The following is a 19,587-nucleotide window of genomic DNA, read 5'->3' as shown; positions in this document are numbered from 1 at the left end:
ACTCCCCGTATGGGCAAGCGGGCACTGATTTGGGCTGGGGGAGGGGTCCCTGACTCAATCAGGGGAGGGGACAATGACCCACACTCCCCGGGTTGGGGGAGAGTACTGATTGGGGCTGGGGAGGGGGGTCCCTGACTCGCTTGGGGTGGGCCACTGCTCCAGCCTCGCCCTCCGGGAATCCGGCCCCGGCGCACCCCTTGGCCCGGCCCCATGCTCCGGGTCCGGCCGGAGGCGGCAGCGGCGCAGATGGGCTGCTGGCGGCCGCAGCGGCCGCGGCGCGGTTATCAGCGCTCCTCGCAGATGGGCCGCCCGCCCTCCACGCTCACGGCTCCCCACTCCCCGCGGCCTGCAGCCCCGTCCCCTGGGCGCGGGGGGGAGGCGCCTCCGGATCCGCTCCCTGGCTCCCGCCTCCCTCCCTCGCGGCCCCCTCACCCCGCGGGCCCGGGCCCGGGCGGCCGCCGGAGGGGGAGGGGGAGGGGACAAGTGCACTTTTCGTAACGACCGAATCAATTGTGTGTGAAGAGCCCGCTCCGGCCGGGGACGGGGCTGAGCGCGGGGCGGGCGGGCCGGACGGGGGAGGAGCACGGAGGGGGGAGCGGGGGAGCGAGGGAGGGAGGGAGGCCGGCGCGGGGCGGCCCGGCTCGCTCGCTCGGGCCGGGCGAGGCCGGGGAGGGAGCGAGGGGGGCAGGGAGGGAGGCCGGCCGGGCCGGGCCGGGCCGGGGGCTGAACGCACTAATGGAGGGTCTCCGCGACGGAAAGTTCAAAGCTCAGCAGCGCCCCGGGAGCAGCCGCCCCCCCAGCCCCCACCCGCTGCAGAACAATGAGGTCCCGGCGGGGGAGCCGCGGGGCCCGCGCCGCACGCCCTCTCCAGGGCGCCCCGGGCCGGAGGGGACGCCCCCGCCCGGCCGCCCGCCTCCTCCCTCGCGGCGGCTGCGGTTCCCCGCCCCCTCCCCCACGCCACCCCGCCCGGACCGGGCCGGCCCCGGGGACGGGGGAGGGGAGGGGATGGATAGGTCAGGCCGCCCCCGTCCCGGGGAGGGGGGAGCTAGGGGCCCGGGGGGCGGAGGGGGCGCCCCACCCACCCGCGCGAGGCTGCTCCTGCGCCAGGCTGCGGCTCGGGCCGCCCCTCCCCGGGCCAGCCCCGGGTGGGGTCGGGGAGACAGTGCCGGGGCGGGCCCCCTCCCCTGGCGCTGGGGAGCCGAGTGGACTCCCCGTCCCGTAGCGGCCCCTGCCCCCCCTCCCGCGGCACCACCCTCCACACACACACACAGACACACACACAGACACACACACACACACGGACACACACATACACACACACACACACACACACCGCCCAGCCGGCCCGGGGGCGGGAGCGCGAGGCGCCCGGGACAGGCAGCCCCGGGGCGGGAGGGGGGGAGGCTCAGGCTTCGGAGCAGCCGCCTGCTGGCTGGGGGAGGGGACGGGAGGACGGAACATGCTGGGGTGAGCTACCCGGGACAGCCCGCCCGGCACGGCCACGGCCCGGGCAGCGGCGCAGAGGGGGGCAGGGACGCCCCGAACCCGGAGCGCTGCCTGGGCGGGCCGGGGCGGGCGGGTGAGCAGGGACGCGTGCGCCTCGGGCGGGCCAGACCCACGGACAACCTCAGGGACACACGTTCGGACATACATCCACACCCCCACACCCCGCCCCCGCCCGCCCCGAGCCCCGCGGCGGGACCGGCCCGCGGCCGCCGCGCGCGCACTCACCGAGCCCGTCTTGACCGGCACATACACCACTTGGCCCATCTTGGGTTCCCGGCCGCTGCCCAGGCGGAAGCCCTTGGAGCGCACCCAGAACTGGAACTTGCCTTTCTCGCCGGCCGCCGGGCCGCTGCCCGCGCCGGTCCCGCCGCCGCCCTGCAGGACCTCGGCGATCCGCTGGTATTTGCTGCGTGTCACCGTCTTGGTTTTGGCCGAGTCGCCGTAGGTGCGCAGGCACCAGTCCCGGAACTGGCGGCCCAGCTCCGAGTCCCCGGGGCTGCGCTCGCGCTCCCAGCCCCCGCGCAGCAGCAGCGTCGGCTTCGGCATCCTCCCGCCGCGCCCGGCGCCCTCGGGGGCGGGCCGGCCGCCGGGCCGCCCGGTGCCGGGACTAGGCTGGGCTGGGCCGGGCCGGGGCGCGCCGCGGCCCGAGCTGTCCCGCGGTGTGGCTCCGGCGCGGCTGCTTGATGGGCACGGGCGGCGGCCGGACGCGCGGGGCTGCGGCGCGCTCTGTCCTGCTCGGGCGGCGGCAGCGGCGGCGTTGGCGGCGGCGGCTCCGGCTCGCCTCCTGCTCCGCCTCCTCCTCCCCCCCGGCCGGGATGCGGGAGCGATGGAGGCAGCTCCGGGCCCGGAGGTGCAGAGGGGGCGGGCCGCCCCGCGGGCGGCCGGGGGAGGCGGGAGGCGGGGAGCGGCTCCGGGCGCGGGGAGCGAGACCGAGCCTGGGCGCGGGCGGCGGCGGCGGCGGCTGTCAGCTCGCGCGGCTCATCCTGCTCCTGCTCAGGCTCCCGCTGCCGCTGCTCTTCCTCCTCCTCCTCCTCCCGCGCCCGCCTCCACCACGCCGCGGGATCCCACCTGTTAGAGCGTCGCAGCCTTCGCCGCCGTCCCCCCCCCCCGCTCCCGCGCCCGCCCGCGGGACCCAGACCCCGCCCCGGGCCGGCCCCTGGGGGCGCGGGGGCCGCCGCGCCCGCAGCCGCGGAGAGGGCAGGAGCCGCAGGCGCGCAGTGCCCAGCCAAGGGACTGAGTTCCCTCTGGCCGGGCCTGGCCCCGAGCCTCGCAGGCCGCGCTGCGCCCGGACCCCGCGGTCTCGCAGGGAGTAAGGCGCAGACCCCGCCCGGCCACAGGCGTTCCGGCCTCCCCGGGCGGCCCCGCCCGATTTTAGCCCCGCGCGGGCGGTACAGGGCAGGCGCCCTTCCCTCCTTCCCGCAACTGGCCTCCTTTCTCCGGTGCGAGCCCAGAGCCAGAAGAGCAGTGTTCCCCTGGGAAACCCCAAACCGCCGCCCTTTGGGGGCCCAAACTTCCTTCCCTCTCCCCTCACCCCGAATTCCCCGAAGTTTGGCCGGCCTTACTTCTGCCAGCCCCACTGCTCTGGGACAGCCCCAGGCCCCAGGGAAGTTGTCAACATTGGCCGTTAGCCTCATTCAGGCCAACCCCACCAAGGCTTCAGGCCACACTCAACACACCCACAAGTTCATCCCAAGACACCCTGCCTCCATGGGTGCACCGAGACCCAGAATCTCTTGCTGAGTAAACTGAGGTGGCCCCCTACCCCCTTCCTCTCTGGGCAGGGCTGACCTTGGGTAGAGCTGGCCCCCTCCCCCTGAATGCAATCAGGAACATAAATAAAGGCACAGGCTGATTCCCTGGAATTTCTGCCCTCCTTTCCTAACTGGGCCTGAAGAATTACTTGGCTTCTCTCCTTAGTGTTCCCTGAGGCCCACCCCTATGTTCCCAGGCCACTCCTGCGGGCAAGTCCCCACTCAAAGCCCAGTCCCAGATTTTGACCAGGGCAGGGCCATTTCCTGTCTAGGAACCAGTGGCTACCCCGTCCCAAGGTCCCCCACTCCAAACCTACAGTATGCCATGTCCTGGCATCTCAGAGGCAGAGGGTATTGGCCCATTTTGCAGATGAAGGCCTAGGGCCTGAACAGGTAGCCTGACCTGCTCAAGGTCATGCAGGGAGGAGGGGAGGGTTTCAGCCCAGGGCTGTCTGTCTCCTGCTACCACATCACACAGGAAGTCTCTCCTTTGCCGTTGCCCTGGGAGGAATCCCGACACTGGATGTGCCTGCCTCACTTCTCCCAGTAGACAGACAATTCCAGATGCTCAGGGCCCATGTCTGACTCATCCCTACGTGCCCAGGCCCTAGCACAGCACCAAGCACATAGTAGGTGCCAATAAATGCTGAAAGAACCAAAGAGGTCTTTCAAGTCCCAACCTTGCTCTGCATTTCACATAGAAGATTTATTTTTAGATAATTTACATTTCCATGTTACTTTATATACACCAACAACTCCATAGTCGTTTTTCTTCTTCTTCTTCCCAAGAGCTCTTTTTGGTTCCAGGCTGGCATGCCCATTTTTTAGAGATGACCGCTGGGGCTCAGAGAAGGGAGGGCACTGCCTAAAGGTCACCCAGCCCCAGAGGTGCAGGGGCTCCTGCATGATTCAGAAGCCTGTGCCTTGACTTTTCCAATATATCCCTTCACACTTAAGCCCACTGACTTCCTTCCTGAGAGGAAGAGTGCCCTGGCCCAAGAACGCTAATGGTCATTCTCAGCAAAGGTACTGTGGTACGTACTTGAGCCTGGGTCTCTCTCTTCAGTTCTGAGACCCACTTCAGTAAACACTAAGCCAGGCCACCCATCTGGGTAATCTGGGTCTTTGCCTGCCTTTCAGAATCTAGAAACCTGGTTACCCGTCTTGGGCCGAGTTCTAGTGTGGCAGAAGGTGTTAGCACAATGAAAAGAACATAGGCTTCCAGTAGAGTCAAATAGATTTGGGCTGGAATCCTGACCGCTATTTGCAATGGGTATTCTTCACAACCACTGGTCCCAGTTGGCTGCTCCCCATCAGAATAAACCCATCAGGGGCGTCTGGGTGGCTCAGTTGTTAAGTGTCTGCCTTTGGCTCAGGTCATGATCCCAGCCTCCTGGGATCGAGCCCCTCATTGGGCTCCCTGCTCAGCGGGAATCCTGCTTCTCCCATTACCCCTGTTTCTGTTCCTTCTCTTTCTGTGTGTCTCTCTCTGTCAAATAAATAAATGAATAAAATCTTTAAATAAAATAAATTAAAAACTAGAAAATGAAATCATTAAAGAAATAATAATTACATCTTGGGGAAAGGGCCTTGTTGGAAATAGGGAGCTGCGAGAGCAAATGAACACAAGTGACTGCTTTTCTTAGGGGGCTTAGGGAAGACCCCTCTGAGGCGGCATATTTGAACATATTTGAGTTCAATGTCAAGGAGCCATCTATGCTACATTCTGAGGGAAGAGCATTCTGGCAAAGGGAACAGTACGTGCAAAGGCCCTGAGGTGGGAAAGAGATTGGCATTTTCCAGAAGCTGAAAGAAGGCCAGTGTGGCCAGAGTGAAGTGAGTGAGGAGGGGTTGGAATGCAGGAGACCATGGGAAAAACTTCAAATTGCATTCTAAGTGTGATGCGAAGCCACTGGTGAATCTTAAAGAGGGGAGAGATTGAGTAGTAGAGAAGAAGTGAGGTGTGGAGGGCCTGGGGTCTGTGGTCAAGGGCCCTGGAGGTCAGAGACCTTGCTTTCTCCTCTTGTATGTCAGCTTACTCTACACTAGGCACATCTCAGCCTCGTGCTCCGAAAAGTACCGGGAAAAAGTGGAGGTGGCCGAGCAGAATGAGAGAGGCCTACAGCAGCCCAGTCCCACTTCTGCCAAAACATCCCCAGACCTCTAGCCTATTCATTGTCAGTGGTCCTTTAGCAGGGGTCCTGCCCCAGAACATGCTGGGTGGGAGGTGAGTTTCTCACAATGTCCAGCTTGGGGAGGGGGGGCAGTCGTGGTCCTAGGGGGCAACTGATCCTCCTTTCTTCCCATTCCAGCCACCTGCTGAAAGGACAAAGTAGACTGTCCCATTAATCAAGGTCAGTAGATCCCTCGGATTTTTTCTTTGCCCTCAGTCCAGATGTCCAAGGGAGGCTGGGATTGAAGCACAGGGAACTCAGGCCCCCAGGGCTCGTGGCCACTTGGGATGCTGACAGGAATGTCCTGGGTCACAAGAGGTTACCCATGCGGGGTCTGCAGAGAGTATCCAACACAAATTCTGCCTTTTACAGATGGGTAAACTGAGTCCCGCGGCAGAGAAGAGACTGAGGGCCACAGGCAGAGCCTTTAGCTAATTTGGCACAGATCACCCATCTTTCACTGAGCCCTGACTCTGGGCCCAGGTGAGTGGGAATGCCTACAACTCAGAGGCAAGGTAACCCTACCCCAGCCTGGCCAAGCCACCAAAAGCTGGGGGGAGCAGGAAGGCCTCGGAGCCTCAGGGAGAGGTGGTTTCCATCACTGGGAGTTGTTGCTCCTTCTGCCAAGAGCTCGTGCAGCCATTGTCACCTTCCACTCCAAAGCACCTCCCCCTGCAGCCGGCCTGTGCATCCCCCTCCCAGCCCTGCTGCTCCAGGCCCCTCACCCAGAAAGCCTTCCTGATCCCTTGGTTTGGCTCAGGGGCTCCCATGGCTGCTCACAGACACCTGGGCTCTGAGAACCACTGAGAACCACTGCAATCTCACGTTTGCCTGGTTACCTGTACCTACCAGGGCCCAGCACACGATCTGAGGTCTAGCAATTATTGAATAAATGAATACATTTTTTAAAAGTGAGGGAATGAATGAAAGAATAAACGGGCTGGTTCTAAAAATGCGCAGCTCAGATGGAGGTCGACAGTGTTTTTCACCATCCATCCACCATCGCCGCACCCTTACCGACCAGTCTCAGCCCTCTGTCACATGGCCTGACACGGGTTGCCTGCTCCAAGCCTCGGTTTGCAACGCTGGTAAAGTGGGGGTAATAAGTAACCCTAACTCACAGGGCTATTGTGAGACTAAGCACCCAGCGAGCGGCAGCTCTTATGGTGACGATGTCTGTCTACCACGTATTTGGACGTTCCGTTGTGAGTGTCCCCCATGTGCCGGATGTCATGCCCAGTGTTGGGAATACAGCACTAAATGAGACGGACCTGGATCCAGCCTTCCTGAAGCTCAGGGAATAGCCAACTTTTCAAAGATGAGGACAGATGGGTTGAGAATTAGAAAACAAAATGGTGCCACGGGAACACAGGGCAGGGAGACTCAGATGAACATCTCTGCGAAGCCCTACCCAAGGGCTCCTAGGACAGAGGCACTCAGGACAAAGGGCAAAGGAAGGAGAATGATGTGTCTGCGCCTACAATGGCCTGGGCCATGGTGCCCGGGGAACCACAGTCCACCAGGAAGGCATTCTGCCCACCTCACAGAGTTTGCAAATCTTCTGAGTCCAGCATCTCCCTTCTCCGGAAATGAAAGCATAAAGAGACAAGAAATTTCATTCAAAAGTCACCTCCTCAGAGGAGCCCTCCTTGACTGCCCTTTTCAAAGTAGCCCCCCCAGTGATTCTGTCCCCTTGCCCTGTTTCGTTCATCTCCACAGACCCAGTAGCACCTTGCAATGTATGGATTTATTTGTTTCCTTGTTTCTACTCATCTCATGCAGTGGGATGCATGTTCCAAAAGGGTAGGGATTCTCTCTTGGCGGCAATAGCTCCGAATCCAGAATGGCCTGGCACATAGTAGGTGTTTCATACATTGCTGTTGAATAAATGAATGAAGAAACCCCAAGTGTGTATGTGTGTGTATTATAACTAGAATTGCAATGAGATCCAAGCACATTTATGTCGAATTAGAAAGGAAGGAGGCTTGTCTTTCTGTTATTAATTTTGTCTATTGCTACTCACTTCCCTTCATCAAGCCTCAGCTTCCCCACGTGTAAAATCACTGTAAGGCATCAGTCAAACGTGGTGCAAAGTGCCCAGAGGGGGCCTGGTCCATAATAGGTGCAATTCTATTATTCTGATGGTGCCCTTGGTGGGAGAGGCTCTGGGAGGGGAGCCCCTGGGCCTGAGCCTTCCTGCATGACACAGAGGAAGCTGACACTGGATCTGTCCCGTCACTTGAACTTGCCAGTAATTTATTGATGCTGGATGCTGGCACCTAGCAGCTCGCCGGGTCAGCCTCGGGGAGCAGGTGTGGGGCCAGTGGGGCCTACCCCCAGCCTCATACAGGCAGAGCGGAATGGGGACAATGGATCCACGTGGCCCAGGAAAACAGATAGGTCAGCCCTTACAAATCCCCTACTATGTTTCAGGCACTGAGGGACGACGAAAAAAATCCAGGTGTGGTCCCTACCTGGCCTGAGCTCATAGAGGGTGAGATGGACGTAATTCCTAATTTGAACAACCGCAAAAAGAGTGGCGAGAGCTGTGTGAGAGCCTGCATGCCGGGAACCTTTTCCATATAACCACACTGAAGCCTCCTATGAGGCCTTATTTGTATTTTCTGTTTGTCCTCAAGGAGAGGTCAAATGATGTGCTCAAGGTCACATGGATAGTGAGGGGCACAGGGAGATCTGAACCCAGATCTGACCAGCTCCAAGGCCCAGGCACATGGGAATTCCAGTGTGAGAAGTGAGTGGAGGCCCATTCCCCTGAAGGCCTCCTGGAGGCAGAGGCCTCTAGCTGGCTTACAGAGGATGGGTGGAAATAGCAAACAGGGAGTGTGATTCAGGGCAGAGAAACACCCCAAGCAAAGGCTTGAAGGTAGAAAGGGAAGGGTGTGTTTGCAGTGGGGTGGGCATGGCCCCCTGGGGAGCCTAGCCTCCCTGTAAGGCGTCAGTGGCCATGCTGGGGCCTTGAATGCCTGGCCAGGCTTTTGACCTCACGGGAGGGTCATAGGGAGCCATGGGAGGTTATCGAGCGATGAAGCCGCTGCTTCCCCCTGACCTGGGTGTTCGAAGAGGCTGGCCGGTTGGGCCAGAGGGCCTGGCATAGGAGCACCTCTGATGTCAGGCCCAGCCTCATCTTCCCCCCGGCCCCACCCCCTTTCATCAGCCCTCAGGGCTCCTTGGGTTCACTGGCTCCAGAACACCTCCTGCTCGCTCTCACCTCCGTGTCTTTGTTCTCACAGATCCTTCCTCCTGGAGAGCCCACTCGACCCACTGCAGTCCTACTCACTGTGCCAGTCTCCCTTCCTGGCTCCTTTCCTCCACGAAGCCCACCCTGACCGCCCCCGCCCCCCCGACTCTGGCCCTCAGGTGTCTGCCCCGGCCTCAAGGGCCAGGGCGAAGTCAGGGCCCGTCCTCCAGTGACACCACCCACCGTGGTCAGCTGTCGCTTTCCCCTGCCGAGCAACATCCTTCTCAGGGTCATCTGAAGTTCCTCTGAGAAAATACCCCTTCTCCATATTTGGAGCACATAGCTGGAGCATGACTGACCTGAATACTAGCCGTGGAAGACACAGCAACCCCTAAGCCGGTGTGACTGTGGCCAGATTTCCGACAGCACTACTGGAGCCCCTGGATTCAGTCATGCTTGAAGGCCCTTTTCATTTTCATCGAGGTCTCTTTGTGCTGGATTTCTTGCAAACCAAAAATCCTTGTCAGATGGACCATCTGTTCAGTGCAGTCTGGGCCTCCTCTGGTCTGGCCCAGACAGCAGTACCAGCCCCCTCAGTGGACTCCTGGCCTATAGATTTTCCTTTCCACCCCAACTCAAAGGGTCTCTTCTCTCAATTATGACCTCTAGTATGCCCCACAATACAGTCTGAACTCCTTGGCTTAGCATTCAAGACCTTTCACCATCCTGTTCCAGCCCTCCCCCACCCCATCCCCCACTCTGCCAATGTCCCTTGCAACAAAAAACCCTAAAAATGACTGACTCATATATGCTGTTCCCACCACTGGGGCTGCCCTTCCTCTCTAATTCTCTTCTGGAGAACTCCTACTCATCCTTTAAAACCCTATTTGACTGTTAACTTCTCTGCCATACTTCCCTGGGCCCTCAGGCAGGGTGAGGTGCCTCTTCCCCCGGCATCTCAAGATCCCGTGCTGGTCTCCTTCAGAGCAGTGACCATACGGGGTGGTCATTATCTTCCACTTGGCTACCTTCTCTCCAGAGAAGGCGCTCCTCAAAGACAGGATCATGTCTTGCCCATTGATCTCCCAAAGGGCCCGTTAACAACTGTCAACTTACTGACTTACTGATACGAGTTCAGCTCAAGGTTGTGAATCATTAGGTAACCCTTTCCACTGGTCAACGCTTCCAGTTAACCCCTCACTGGGTTTGCTTTACTTCAGGACTTCTCAGAACCTTTAATGTGCTCGTGGGCACCGTGAAACTCTGTCCCAGCTTCGAATCATCTCACCCAACTGCCCCATTTCAGGAATGACGAGGAACAAGAGAAGGGCAAGGACTCCTAAGCATTTGACAGCAGAACAGGGCCTGGGGTCCTGCCTCCAGCTGCCTCAACCAGAGCTCTCCCCTCCACACCTCTGTTCCTGGGCACCACGGGCCCCTGCTCGGGACCAGTCACCTCTGTAGCAAAATGTCAGTGTTAAGGGTCTCTGGAGCCAGACTGCTTGCACTTGAGTGTTCTATCCCCTCTCACTGACGGTATAACCTTGGCCAAGTGACTTAGCCTCTCTGAGTTTCGATTTCCTCATGGGTACAGCGTTGACCCTAGCAGCACCTACCTCGTGGGGTAGCTGGGAGGGGTCCAGCGACGTGGTCCATCTGGAAGCACTTAGAGCAGTGGCTGGCACACAGTAGGCCCTCAGGACATTGCCACCTTCTCTGCAACCTCAGCTCTCTCAGTACTGGGCACACCGAGCACTGACATCTTGGGGGAGCTGTGGGTCTCTCCGGAGAAAGAGGCCAACCAGATGCCAGGTCCAGCCCGGGCTGCCCTCCGCAGGGTTTGAATCTGGGTCTTAGCACCGGGCCTGCTCATCCAGATGTCCAACTCTTGGGCCTTCGTCCTTCTTGATTTGAAAAAAAACATTTTTTGTTTAGAAGCATTTTCCCCCACTTCATATTGGTTCCATAAATTGGATTTTGTTGAGTGGTTTCTGACAAGCAAGTCGAACCGGCATGTGTGTGGAGGAAACGCAAGGCCGCCTCTGGCCACGGGGGTGGATCCTAGGCCTTGGGTTCCGCCGCTTGCTGGCCGCGAGCTAGTCCCCTGGCAGCTACATCCTGGGGAGAGCCTGTGTCCTTGGGGTGATCCAGAAGGACTTCTTCCCCAGGGAATTCTTTCTAGAGGTTTCCCAGAACCTCCCCGTAGAGGGAAGGCCCTAATGGCAAATAGCCTGGCTACTTCCCCCACCCCACCAAACAAAGCTGCTTCATGGGCTCAGCCCTGGCGGGGTGAGGGGGGGGTGTGCGGGGGAGGGGGTGCCTCTGAGTCTCCTACCTCCAGCTCTGTGCCCTCCATGATAATAGTCAAGAACCGTGAGATGGATCATAGTGCTTCTCCACATCTTCAGGCATCCAAACAAGGGAAAGCTGACATAGTAAAGCAGGAGATATTTCAGTTAGACAATAGGAAGGACTTCCTCCTGCCAGATAGCTCAAACCTGAGCTGTGTATGACCTTGGAAAGAATACTTAAGTGGGAGTCAAGGCAGCTTTGGCTGATGATTACTGTGGGACTTGAGGTCAGTGTCTCACTTTCTCCTCTTGGTTTTCTCATCTATAAGATGGGGATTATAATGTCTACTCACTGCAGAGGATTTCAGATGAGACAGTAGGATGAAGCCTTGAGGCTAGTGGCAGCAGGCTGGATCAAATGACCTCCTAGGTTCCATTTCCTCCAAATCCTTTCTGTTTGGAAGGGATTCCTAGGGCTATGGCCCTGACTTACGGGCGAGAGCCCCAGGGTGAAGTGTGTGTGTGTGTCTGTGTGTGTGTCATAGTAGGAATTAACAATTTATTTTCTCCCCATTCTCTTGGGCCACTCACCAGATGCAGAAAGAGCCATGGGCAGATGTTAGAAAGTCTGGATTCTAACCCCGGGTCTAACCCCAACTTGTTTTGACCTTGGCCATGTCCCTTACCCAGCTTAATCTCTTTTCCCATCTATATCATGAGGACTTTGGATGATTTCCAAGATCACTTCTCTCCTGAAACTGGGAAACCCATGACTGACCCAGGAAGGTCTGACCCCTGCTCCCCCAGCTTCCCCACCAGCCATCACTGGAAGCTCCAGTTACACGGATCTTCCTTTGTCTTCTTGAATTTGCCAGGACCTTGGGAATGGGCTCAGGCCCCTCTCACAGGCCATGTGACCCTGGACGTGTCACTACTGGACGTGTCCTACTCCAGGGCTTTTGCCCAAACCCTTCCCCTCTTGCCACGAATTCACCTGATTGATTCCAACCCATCCTTAGAGCTGCTAGCCTGGGTGGAGCCCCAGAGGGAGGCCCCGGGCCCCGTGGGCTTCGCAGGCTAAAGAGAACGAACCTGGGCAGTGGGTGTCAGGGGAAGGTGCAGCTAGAGCCCCCATCTCCCCTGGGCCGGGATCCTGGGTGTACCCAACTTGGTAAACACACCATTTGCCTAGTGCCAGCTGGGCAAGCTCTGTGAGGGCCGGGCTGGCTCCCCTGTACGATGGTACTGTGCCAGGCACTCTGCTGTCACCGGACCTCTCAGCAATCAGGAGCATCACTCTGCTGGTGGGGCTCTGAGTGCAGAAGGTCTTACCCAAGCCACTCAGGTGTCTCTGAAAAGTTCCTCTCCTCCAGGACGGGATCCCAGGGACCATGTGTCCCTCCTCCAGCAGCCAGCACCGGCAACAGACCCTGGAAGGCAGGTGAGACAGAGGGGAGTGGGGAATATGAAGCATCTTGCCCAGGGTCTCACCAGGCAGAAACAGAGCAAAGAAGGGTAGCTTCTTGGTGGCACCCAAAGCTGAGAAGTGTAGAAACTTAAGGACCCTCATTAGGGTTCGAGGACTCCAAGCTTCCCCTTTTACAGATGGAGAAACTGAGGCCCAGAAAAAGGATAAGCCACATCCAGGGCTCCCAAGCAGGTAAGGCACAGACCAGAACCCAGCAGGGCAAGTACAAAGGCCCTGAGGCTGGCACAAAATATGAACTAAGGCCAACAGGCTGAAGGGATATGAAGCTAGAGAGGGGGGCTGGGGCCAGGCCAGGCAAGGAGTTTGGGCTGTAGGCCACAGCAATGGGAAATGATTAGACTGGAAAGGTCTATCCAGCACCGGGCCCTCAGGAGCGGGGGAGGGGCAGAGGGAGGCCAGGGAGGAGGCACGGACTCTGCTCCTGTCCCATGACCTCCAGACCTGCTTGCCCACCTGCGAACTCCACGTCACTACTCCAGGCCTGAGTTCCCTATTTCCACTCGCCAGTCGGTCCCTCCCACTGCCTCCCTCTCTCAGCAAGCCCCAACCCCATTCTTCCCATTGCTGTCTGTCCCATTCCCTCCTGTCTCTCGTCCTGCCACCTGATGAGTCAGCAAACCCCTTCGGCCCCACCTTCGAAATATAACCAGAATCTGACCCCTTCTCCCTTCCTTGCTGCCCACCCCCAGGATGGCGGCACCCACCTCTCCCTGCCCCCACCCTGGCACACAGCGTACCCTCTGTAAGACAGCTGGAGGGAGACTGTCCCTCACCCTGTTCCGAGGCCTCTTGCGGCTCCCTGCCTCTCTCCTAGTAAAGTCCTGACCTTGGCCCTCGAGGCCTTCGTGCCCCGGCCTCCCTGTGCCTGTCTGGCCCCATGGCCCCTAGGGCATCCCCCGCTCTCCTCTTGGCCGAGTCGGTGTTCTTGCCTCCCGACATGTGCACACGCTGCACCCTTCCCGGGGCTCTGCAGGGCTGGCCCCATCACCTCCTCCGGGTCATCCGATGTCACCTTCTCAGGCTCCTGTGACCACCACCCTAGTTAAAAATGACAACCCTTCCTCCCACCTTTCTCAGCTTCGTTTTCTCCGTACTTCACCTGGCTTTATAAGACACTATTTACTTGACTTATCCTATGGTGAAGGCTCAGTGTGGGTGAGGATCCCCCTGAGGTCACGGGGCCAAGACACTGTGGGGCTGGGTCCTGGACCCCGGCGGCTGGGGTTGGGAGCAGGCTGGGAGCAGAGGCTGCGGCAGGCGGCGGGGTGGGGAGCGGCTCCGGCCAGCCCCCTGTGGTCAGCCCTCCCCAAAGAGCCCCAGCGCCCAGCACGGAGAGGGCTCCAGGGCGGTGGTGTAAGAGGGGCATTGGGAAAGGCCCAGGGGCACCAGGTCCATTCTACGGTTGCCCAGTCCTCAGAGCCTGAACGGCCATGAGTGAGAAAGGAAGTCAGCAGGATCCAAAATAGGTCTGTGTTTTGGGAAGTGAAACTGGGTGCTGGGGACATGGCCAGGGGAAGACCTGGGCCTCCTGGGTTGAGGCTGTCGGGGTAGGGAGTCTTCCCCTGCCTCCTCAGTCCAGGAAGGGTGGTTCGTGGGGATGGGATCAGGCCCCTCTCATAAGCATGTGACCCTGGACCTGTCACGTCAGCTCTCTGGTCCTCACTCTTCTCATCTCTAAAATGGGACTAAGGTAATGGGGACCGGAAAGATACAGTAAGACTGTGTTCTGTAGCCCGAGGCTGTTGCTCAAAAGACGGTAATAGTTACCGTTGGTATTCCAGATCCATCTCAGTGCCTCCTCCTCCAGGAAGCCTCCCCAGATCCTTAGATCAGAATGAATCTCTCCTTCTCTTTAACTTCTGTATTTCTGTTCACATGTGTCTTTTCCACCAGAGGAGGCTAGGACCCAATCTTAGTCCTCTCCGTGTCCCCAGTGTGCAGTACAGGGCCTGACACATGGGAGATGCCACAGCCTGGGACTGAATGGACATACTAGGGCAGAGGCTGATGCAGGCCCTTGAGGGTCTGATATCTGCACGCTGAGAGCCAGCACCTCAGGGAGGCCTGGAGTTGCGGGAAGAGGAGGGCTCTGAGGGTAAGTGGGTTATGTTTCCTCTGAGGCTCAGTTTACTCACCATAAAATGGGGACACTTGGAAAATGGGCCCCACTCCTCTGTCCTGGATCAGTGAAACACAGGCCAACCAACATGCTTCCCTAGACACCTCAGAGTGTGCCTGGGGCGGGCTGCCCCAAAGTGGGATCCTTCAGACCCAGGTGGCCTTGCATTCTCCTGGTTCCAGCCCCTGTCCTGCTCTGATGAGAAGCAGGACTTCAAAGCTGAAAAACTCCCCAGGCATAGCTGGGGACGTGCCACCTAGTGAAATCAGGAAGCTCTAAAGAATGATGGAGTTGAAGAGTCCAGATGTCCATCGGCAGATGAATGGATAAAGAAGATGTGGTATAGGTGGCTCGGTGGGTTAAAGCCTCTGCCTTCAGCTCAGGTCATGATCCCAGAGTCCTGGGATCAAGCCCCACATCGGGCTCTCTGCTCATCAGGGAGCCTGCTTCCTCCTCTCTCTCTGCCTGCCTCTCTGCCTACTTGTGATCTCTGTCTGTCAAATAAATAACTAAAATCTTAAAAAAAAAAAAATGTGGTATATATGTACCTTGGAATATTATGCAGCCATCAAAAATGAAATCCTGCCATTTGCAACGACATGGATGGAACTAGAGGGTGTTATGCTAAGCAAAATAAGTCAATCAGAGAAAGACAATTTTCATATGATTTCACTGATCTGTGGAGTTTAAGAAACAAGGCAAAGGATCATAGGGGAAAAGAGGAAAAAATGAATCAAGATGAAACCATAGAAGGAGACAAACCATAAGAGACTGTTAATCTCAGGAAACAAACTGAGGGTTACTGGGTGGGGTGGGGGCGGGAAGGATAGGGTGTCTGGGGGATGGACATTGGGGAGGGTATGTGCTATGGTGAGTGCTGTGAATTGTGTAAGACTGACGAATCACAGACCTGTTCCCCTGAAGCAAATACTACATTATATGTTAATAAAAATAAATCCGTTAAAAACAAAGAAATGATGGAATCATCAGTCTGCAGGGACACGTGCACCATCCAGTCTTACAGATGAAGCCCAGAGAGGCTCGGCTACTTGTCCAAGATCACAGGAGTTTCGTCAGGTCCTAGGGCTCAGTGAGCACATCTTACAGTCACAGCATCTCCACAAAGTGAGAGTCAGGCCACTCACCCTATAGACAAAGACCTCAGGCTTCTAGAAGCAAAAGGTCTTTCTCAAGCGCTCTCTAGGTTCCCTGGAGGCTGGGCCTTCCAATGCAGGAAGCAGAGGCTTCTCCAGGAAGGACCCAAAGGGTCTGTGCAGCCCTGAGTTTCCCATCAGCCGTCTCGTGCGGCCGGGCTCCCCCAGGATCCAGCAGCTGGTGTACATTTGTGGGTGGGAGTCCCCCTTTCCTCTAGCCACACAGCTCAGAATAACGAGAACAGACCCACTACAAGGCATGTATTGGGCACTGGGCCCTGTCCTAAGGGCTTTACCTACATCTACTCCTCTGAGTCTCATTGACTTGGTGAGGTTGGCACCATGCCCCATGTTCTACATGGGAAAACTCACGCACATTCCAGACTGAACTCAACATCTTCTGAAAACCTGCTCCTCTCCCAGTTCCCAGCCAGAGGAGAAGCCCCCAGGTACCTGTGCTGGGTACCAGAGTCACTCCTGACCCCTCCCTGGACCCCTCCCTCCACATCTTGTCAAATCTACCTCCTTAACCTGGCCCCTCGCCTGCTCTAAGCTGTGACGGATGACTGAACCGCTGTGGGCCTTACCTGTCAACTAGGACAACAGCCCCGCCTGTGAAGGACATATGGCAGAGTTGTGGACTTGTGCCATCACTGCTGGCTGTGTGACCTGGGCTGGAAGAACCAGCCTCTCTGGGCTGCAGTTTCCACCTCTGTCAAGTGGAAACGGTAGCATCGCTCACCTCCCAGGGTTGGGTGGGGTGATTCAGGGACGTGGTCCCTCTGTGTTCCCTGAGACATTGCTCCGGCAACTATCCCCGAGTAGAGCTCATCAGCATTTCCCTCTCTACCCACTCAACTCAAGCAACATACAGACTGGGGATTTTCTCTTGGGGTCCACATCCCCTCCCCTGCTGTCGCGTTTCTCTCCCACCTTGCACAGGAGCTCCTTGAAAGTGTGTCTTTCCTCATGGCCCCCTCTTCTCCCCTGAACCCTCAGCCTTTCACCTCCCCTCCCAGGAGACCAAGGATCTGGGCGTGGCTAAGCCAGGGCTGTCTCTCAGCCCTCACTGCCCTGGACCCCCCAGCGGCCTCTTTCCTTGCTGGCTGTCAGAATGTTCTGTTGGCCTCTACTTCCTTGGCTGCCCTGCCTCAGCCCCTTTTCTGCAGCTTCTGCCATCATCTCATCCCCACTGCTCGGGGGGGGGGGGGCCAGGCCTGTTTCTTCCATCTACCTTCCTCCCTGGCTGATTTAAAAGGCGGCTCCTCTGCCGGCAAACCGCCCCCCCACCCAGACCGCCAACCTGGACACCACCCCGGAGCCCCGCAGCCCCTCCCGGCCTCCCCAGCTGATTTTGTTCCCATCTAATCTCCTGATATTTGCGCATTGACCTGTCCCACCCACAACCGTCTTCATTCCAGTGAATGGCAACTCCAGCCTTCCCACGGCCCACGCCGAGAAACACCGGCTGACACCCTGAACCCCTTCTTCCCTGACTCTGGCTCTGGCTGCGTGTGTGTGTGTGTGTGTGTGTGTGTGTGTGTGTGAGAGAGAGAGAGAGAGAGAGAGAGAGAGATCCCAGATGGGCAGCACCAGCAGATCCTGCTGGCTTCAACTTCTCAATTCATCTCCGTTTCTAGCAGCCCTGGCCAGCCCCTCACCTCCCCCTGGATCAGCCTCCATCCGATCTCCCCCCTCCCCAGCTAGCCGCCTCCTGCTGGCCCCCTCCTGCCCCGCCGCCGCCTGCAGACTATTCTTCACATGGCAGCCAGAGGGACCCTACTCCACGGAGAGTCCCACAGAGCCTCCGGGCTCGCAGGCACAGTAGCGGCCCCTCAGGGAAGCCCGGGTCCTTACAAAGACCTTCAGGCCCCATGAGCTCTGCAGCCCTCGGGCTGCCTCCCTCCTCCTGCGCGGGGCCAACCCCCTCCAGCTCCCGCTGCTCGGTGTTTGCTTCCTGGAACGTGGTTCTTCCCTCAGCAGCATTCATGCAGGCAGAAAGAAGTCTCCTTCTGGGGAGGCCTTCCCCGGGGCCCCAGCCACAATTTCAACCTGCCACCTGACACTCCCTGTCTCCTCCCCATTTTCTCTCCTTCCCCTTAGCACTTACCACAGTCTCACCCACCTGTGTATTTTACTTGCTGTGTTTCCAGCTGGTCCCTCCCAGGAGGGCAGGGATTGGTCCTGGGCTCAGGCGCTCCTGCGGCCTCCCCTGGGCCTCACACTGGGCCTGGCCGTGCCATCAGGGGCTCGGATGAGCCTGTAGAAGGGTCAAGCGGGAGGAGCACTGTGTGAGAGCCCGAGTCCACTGGTGGGAAATGTGGCCCGGTTGTGCAACCGCACTGGGCCCACTAGAGGCCTTCCTGCTCCCCCAGAGCCCTGCCTGTGCTCCCCACTGTCTCCCTGCCTCCAGCCATCCCCTAGCCCCTCTCAGATCCTCCATTCTCTTCAGGGGGTGCCAGAAGGGTTTTGCAAAGCCCGGATCTAATCCTGTCCTCCACCCACCCGAGGCTTCGAGGGTTGCCAGTGGCCCTCAGGGTAACGTCCCCCTTACCTGCCTGGCACGGGAGAGCCCTGGAGACCAGCCCTGGCCACTGGCCTGCCACTTCTTTCCCTGCTGGCTCTCACCACCTCCCTGTGCCCACGGGAGGGCTCTCGGGCCGACTCCCCCACATCCTGGCTGGCAGACCCTGGGCCACGGGGCATGCTCCCTGAGGACTGGTGCGCAGCCCCCCGCCAGCAAGGGGCTTGGCAGCAGCCCGTGTTCCCCCAGCTGCCCGCTGCAGCAACGGTGCCAGGCTCCCGTGAAGCCCCTACTGTGTGCAGGGCGCCGGGAGGGGAACAATAAAGAAGACACGCCTCCTCAGGGCCTCAGCCTTGACACATTTCCCACAGATCTGTGAACCCTGTGTTCCTGCTCCACGGCCGCTGTCCCTAGGAGGCCCCCAACCACCTCCCCCCAGCCCCAACGCACCCTCTCACCACTTTCTTTGTCTTTGTCTATGCCCCGCACTAGAACGTGCCCTCTGGGAAGGGTAGGCAGGGACCACCGCCTGCTCTCTCCCCAGCACCTAGGACAGTGCCAAGCGGAGGAAATATATGTTGAATGAAGATGTACCATCCAGAAGGACCAGGAGAACACCAAGCGCCACAGAGATACAGAGGGGTGGGGTGGCTCTGTTTCGGCTGGGTGGTCCCGGAGGCCTCTCTGAGGGGGCAGCGAGAGCAGAGACTCAGGACATGAAGACTGATCCCGCCGTGGAAGAATGTTCCGGGTGGAGGAAGCAGTCAGTTGCAAAGGCCCTGAGACGGGCTGAGCTTGGGGTGTCACGAAACAGCGAGTGAGGCGAGAGCTGAGTGAGCTAGGGGTGAGTGGGCTGGGTGGGGGCCAGGGGAGAAGCCTTCCTACCCTCTTTTCCAGGAGGGTCAGCAGAGGCTCAGGGAAGCTAAGTGACTTATCCAAGGCCACAAAACAAGGAAGTGGCAGAGGTGGCCCTGGACTCAGGCCTTCTGGAATGTGGGGCCCCCTCCCCAGGTGGGGCTCACCCGGTCACTCTTGGGGCTCACCTGTGCTCTGCTCATTAATAGCTAACCCAGGTGGGGCCCTGTCGGGTCAGGAGCCAGGAAGGGTTGGCTCAGCACAGCAGCCTCTGGGGCCAAGCCCAATGAATGAGTGATGGAACAAGGGGCCAGCCAGGGTGGGGGGAGGTGCAGCTGAAGCCATTGTCCCCTGCCCCTTGAGAGGCCCGATTTGCTGGAGTTGAGGGTGACTGGCTGGGACAGGAGACATCACAGCCAGGGCCTGGAGACTGTGCAGAAGTGGGGCCAGTGGCTCCCAGCTCAGAACATTCCCAGGGCAGGTGGGCCTGCCAGGCGTTATGGGACCATCTCCCACTGGGACCTC

General features: G+C 58.8%; 1 protein-coding gene across 2 annotated transcripts in view; it reads right to left on the bottom strand.

The window, feature by feature from the left end:
• NOL4L (nucleolar protein 4 like) overlaps positions 1 to 2,052 on the bottom strand; it is a gene marked incomplete at its 5' end in the record, with an annotated part of 126,668 nt that extends 124,616 nt beyond the window's left edge. For both annotated transcript variants that reach the window (XM_080814665.1, XM_080814666.1), the window contains one exon: positions 1,732 to 2,052. In XM_080814665.1, the coding sequence (XP_080670791.1) occupies positions 1,732 to 2,052 (321 nt within the window). The remainder of the gene's footprint in view (positions 1 to 1,731) is intronic.
• Positions 2,053 to 19,587: the final 17,535 nt, after the last annotated feature.

The sequence above is a fragment of the Martes martes genome (assembly GCF_963455335.1).
Source record: "Martes martes genome assembly, chromosome: 9".
Taxonomy (NCBI): domain Eukaryota; kingdom Metazoa; phylum Chordata; class Mammalia; order Carnivora; family Mustelidae; genus Martes; species Martes martes.
This window is presented reverse-complemented; position numbering and strand designations above follow the sequence as displayed.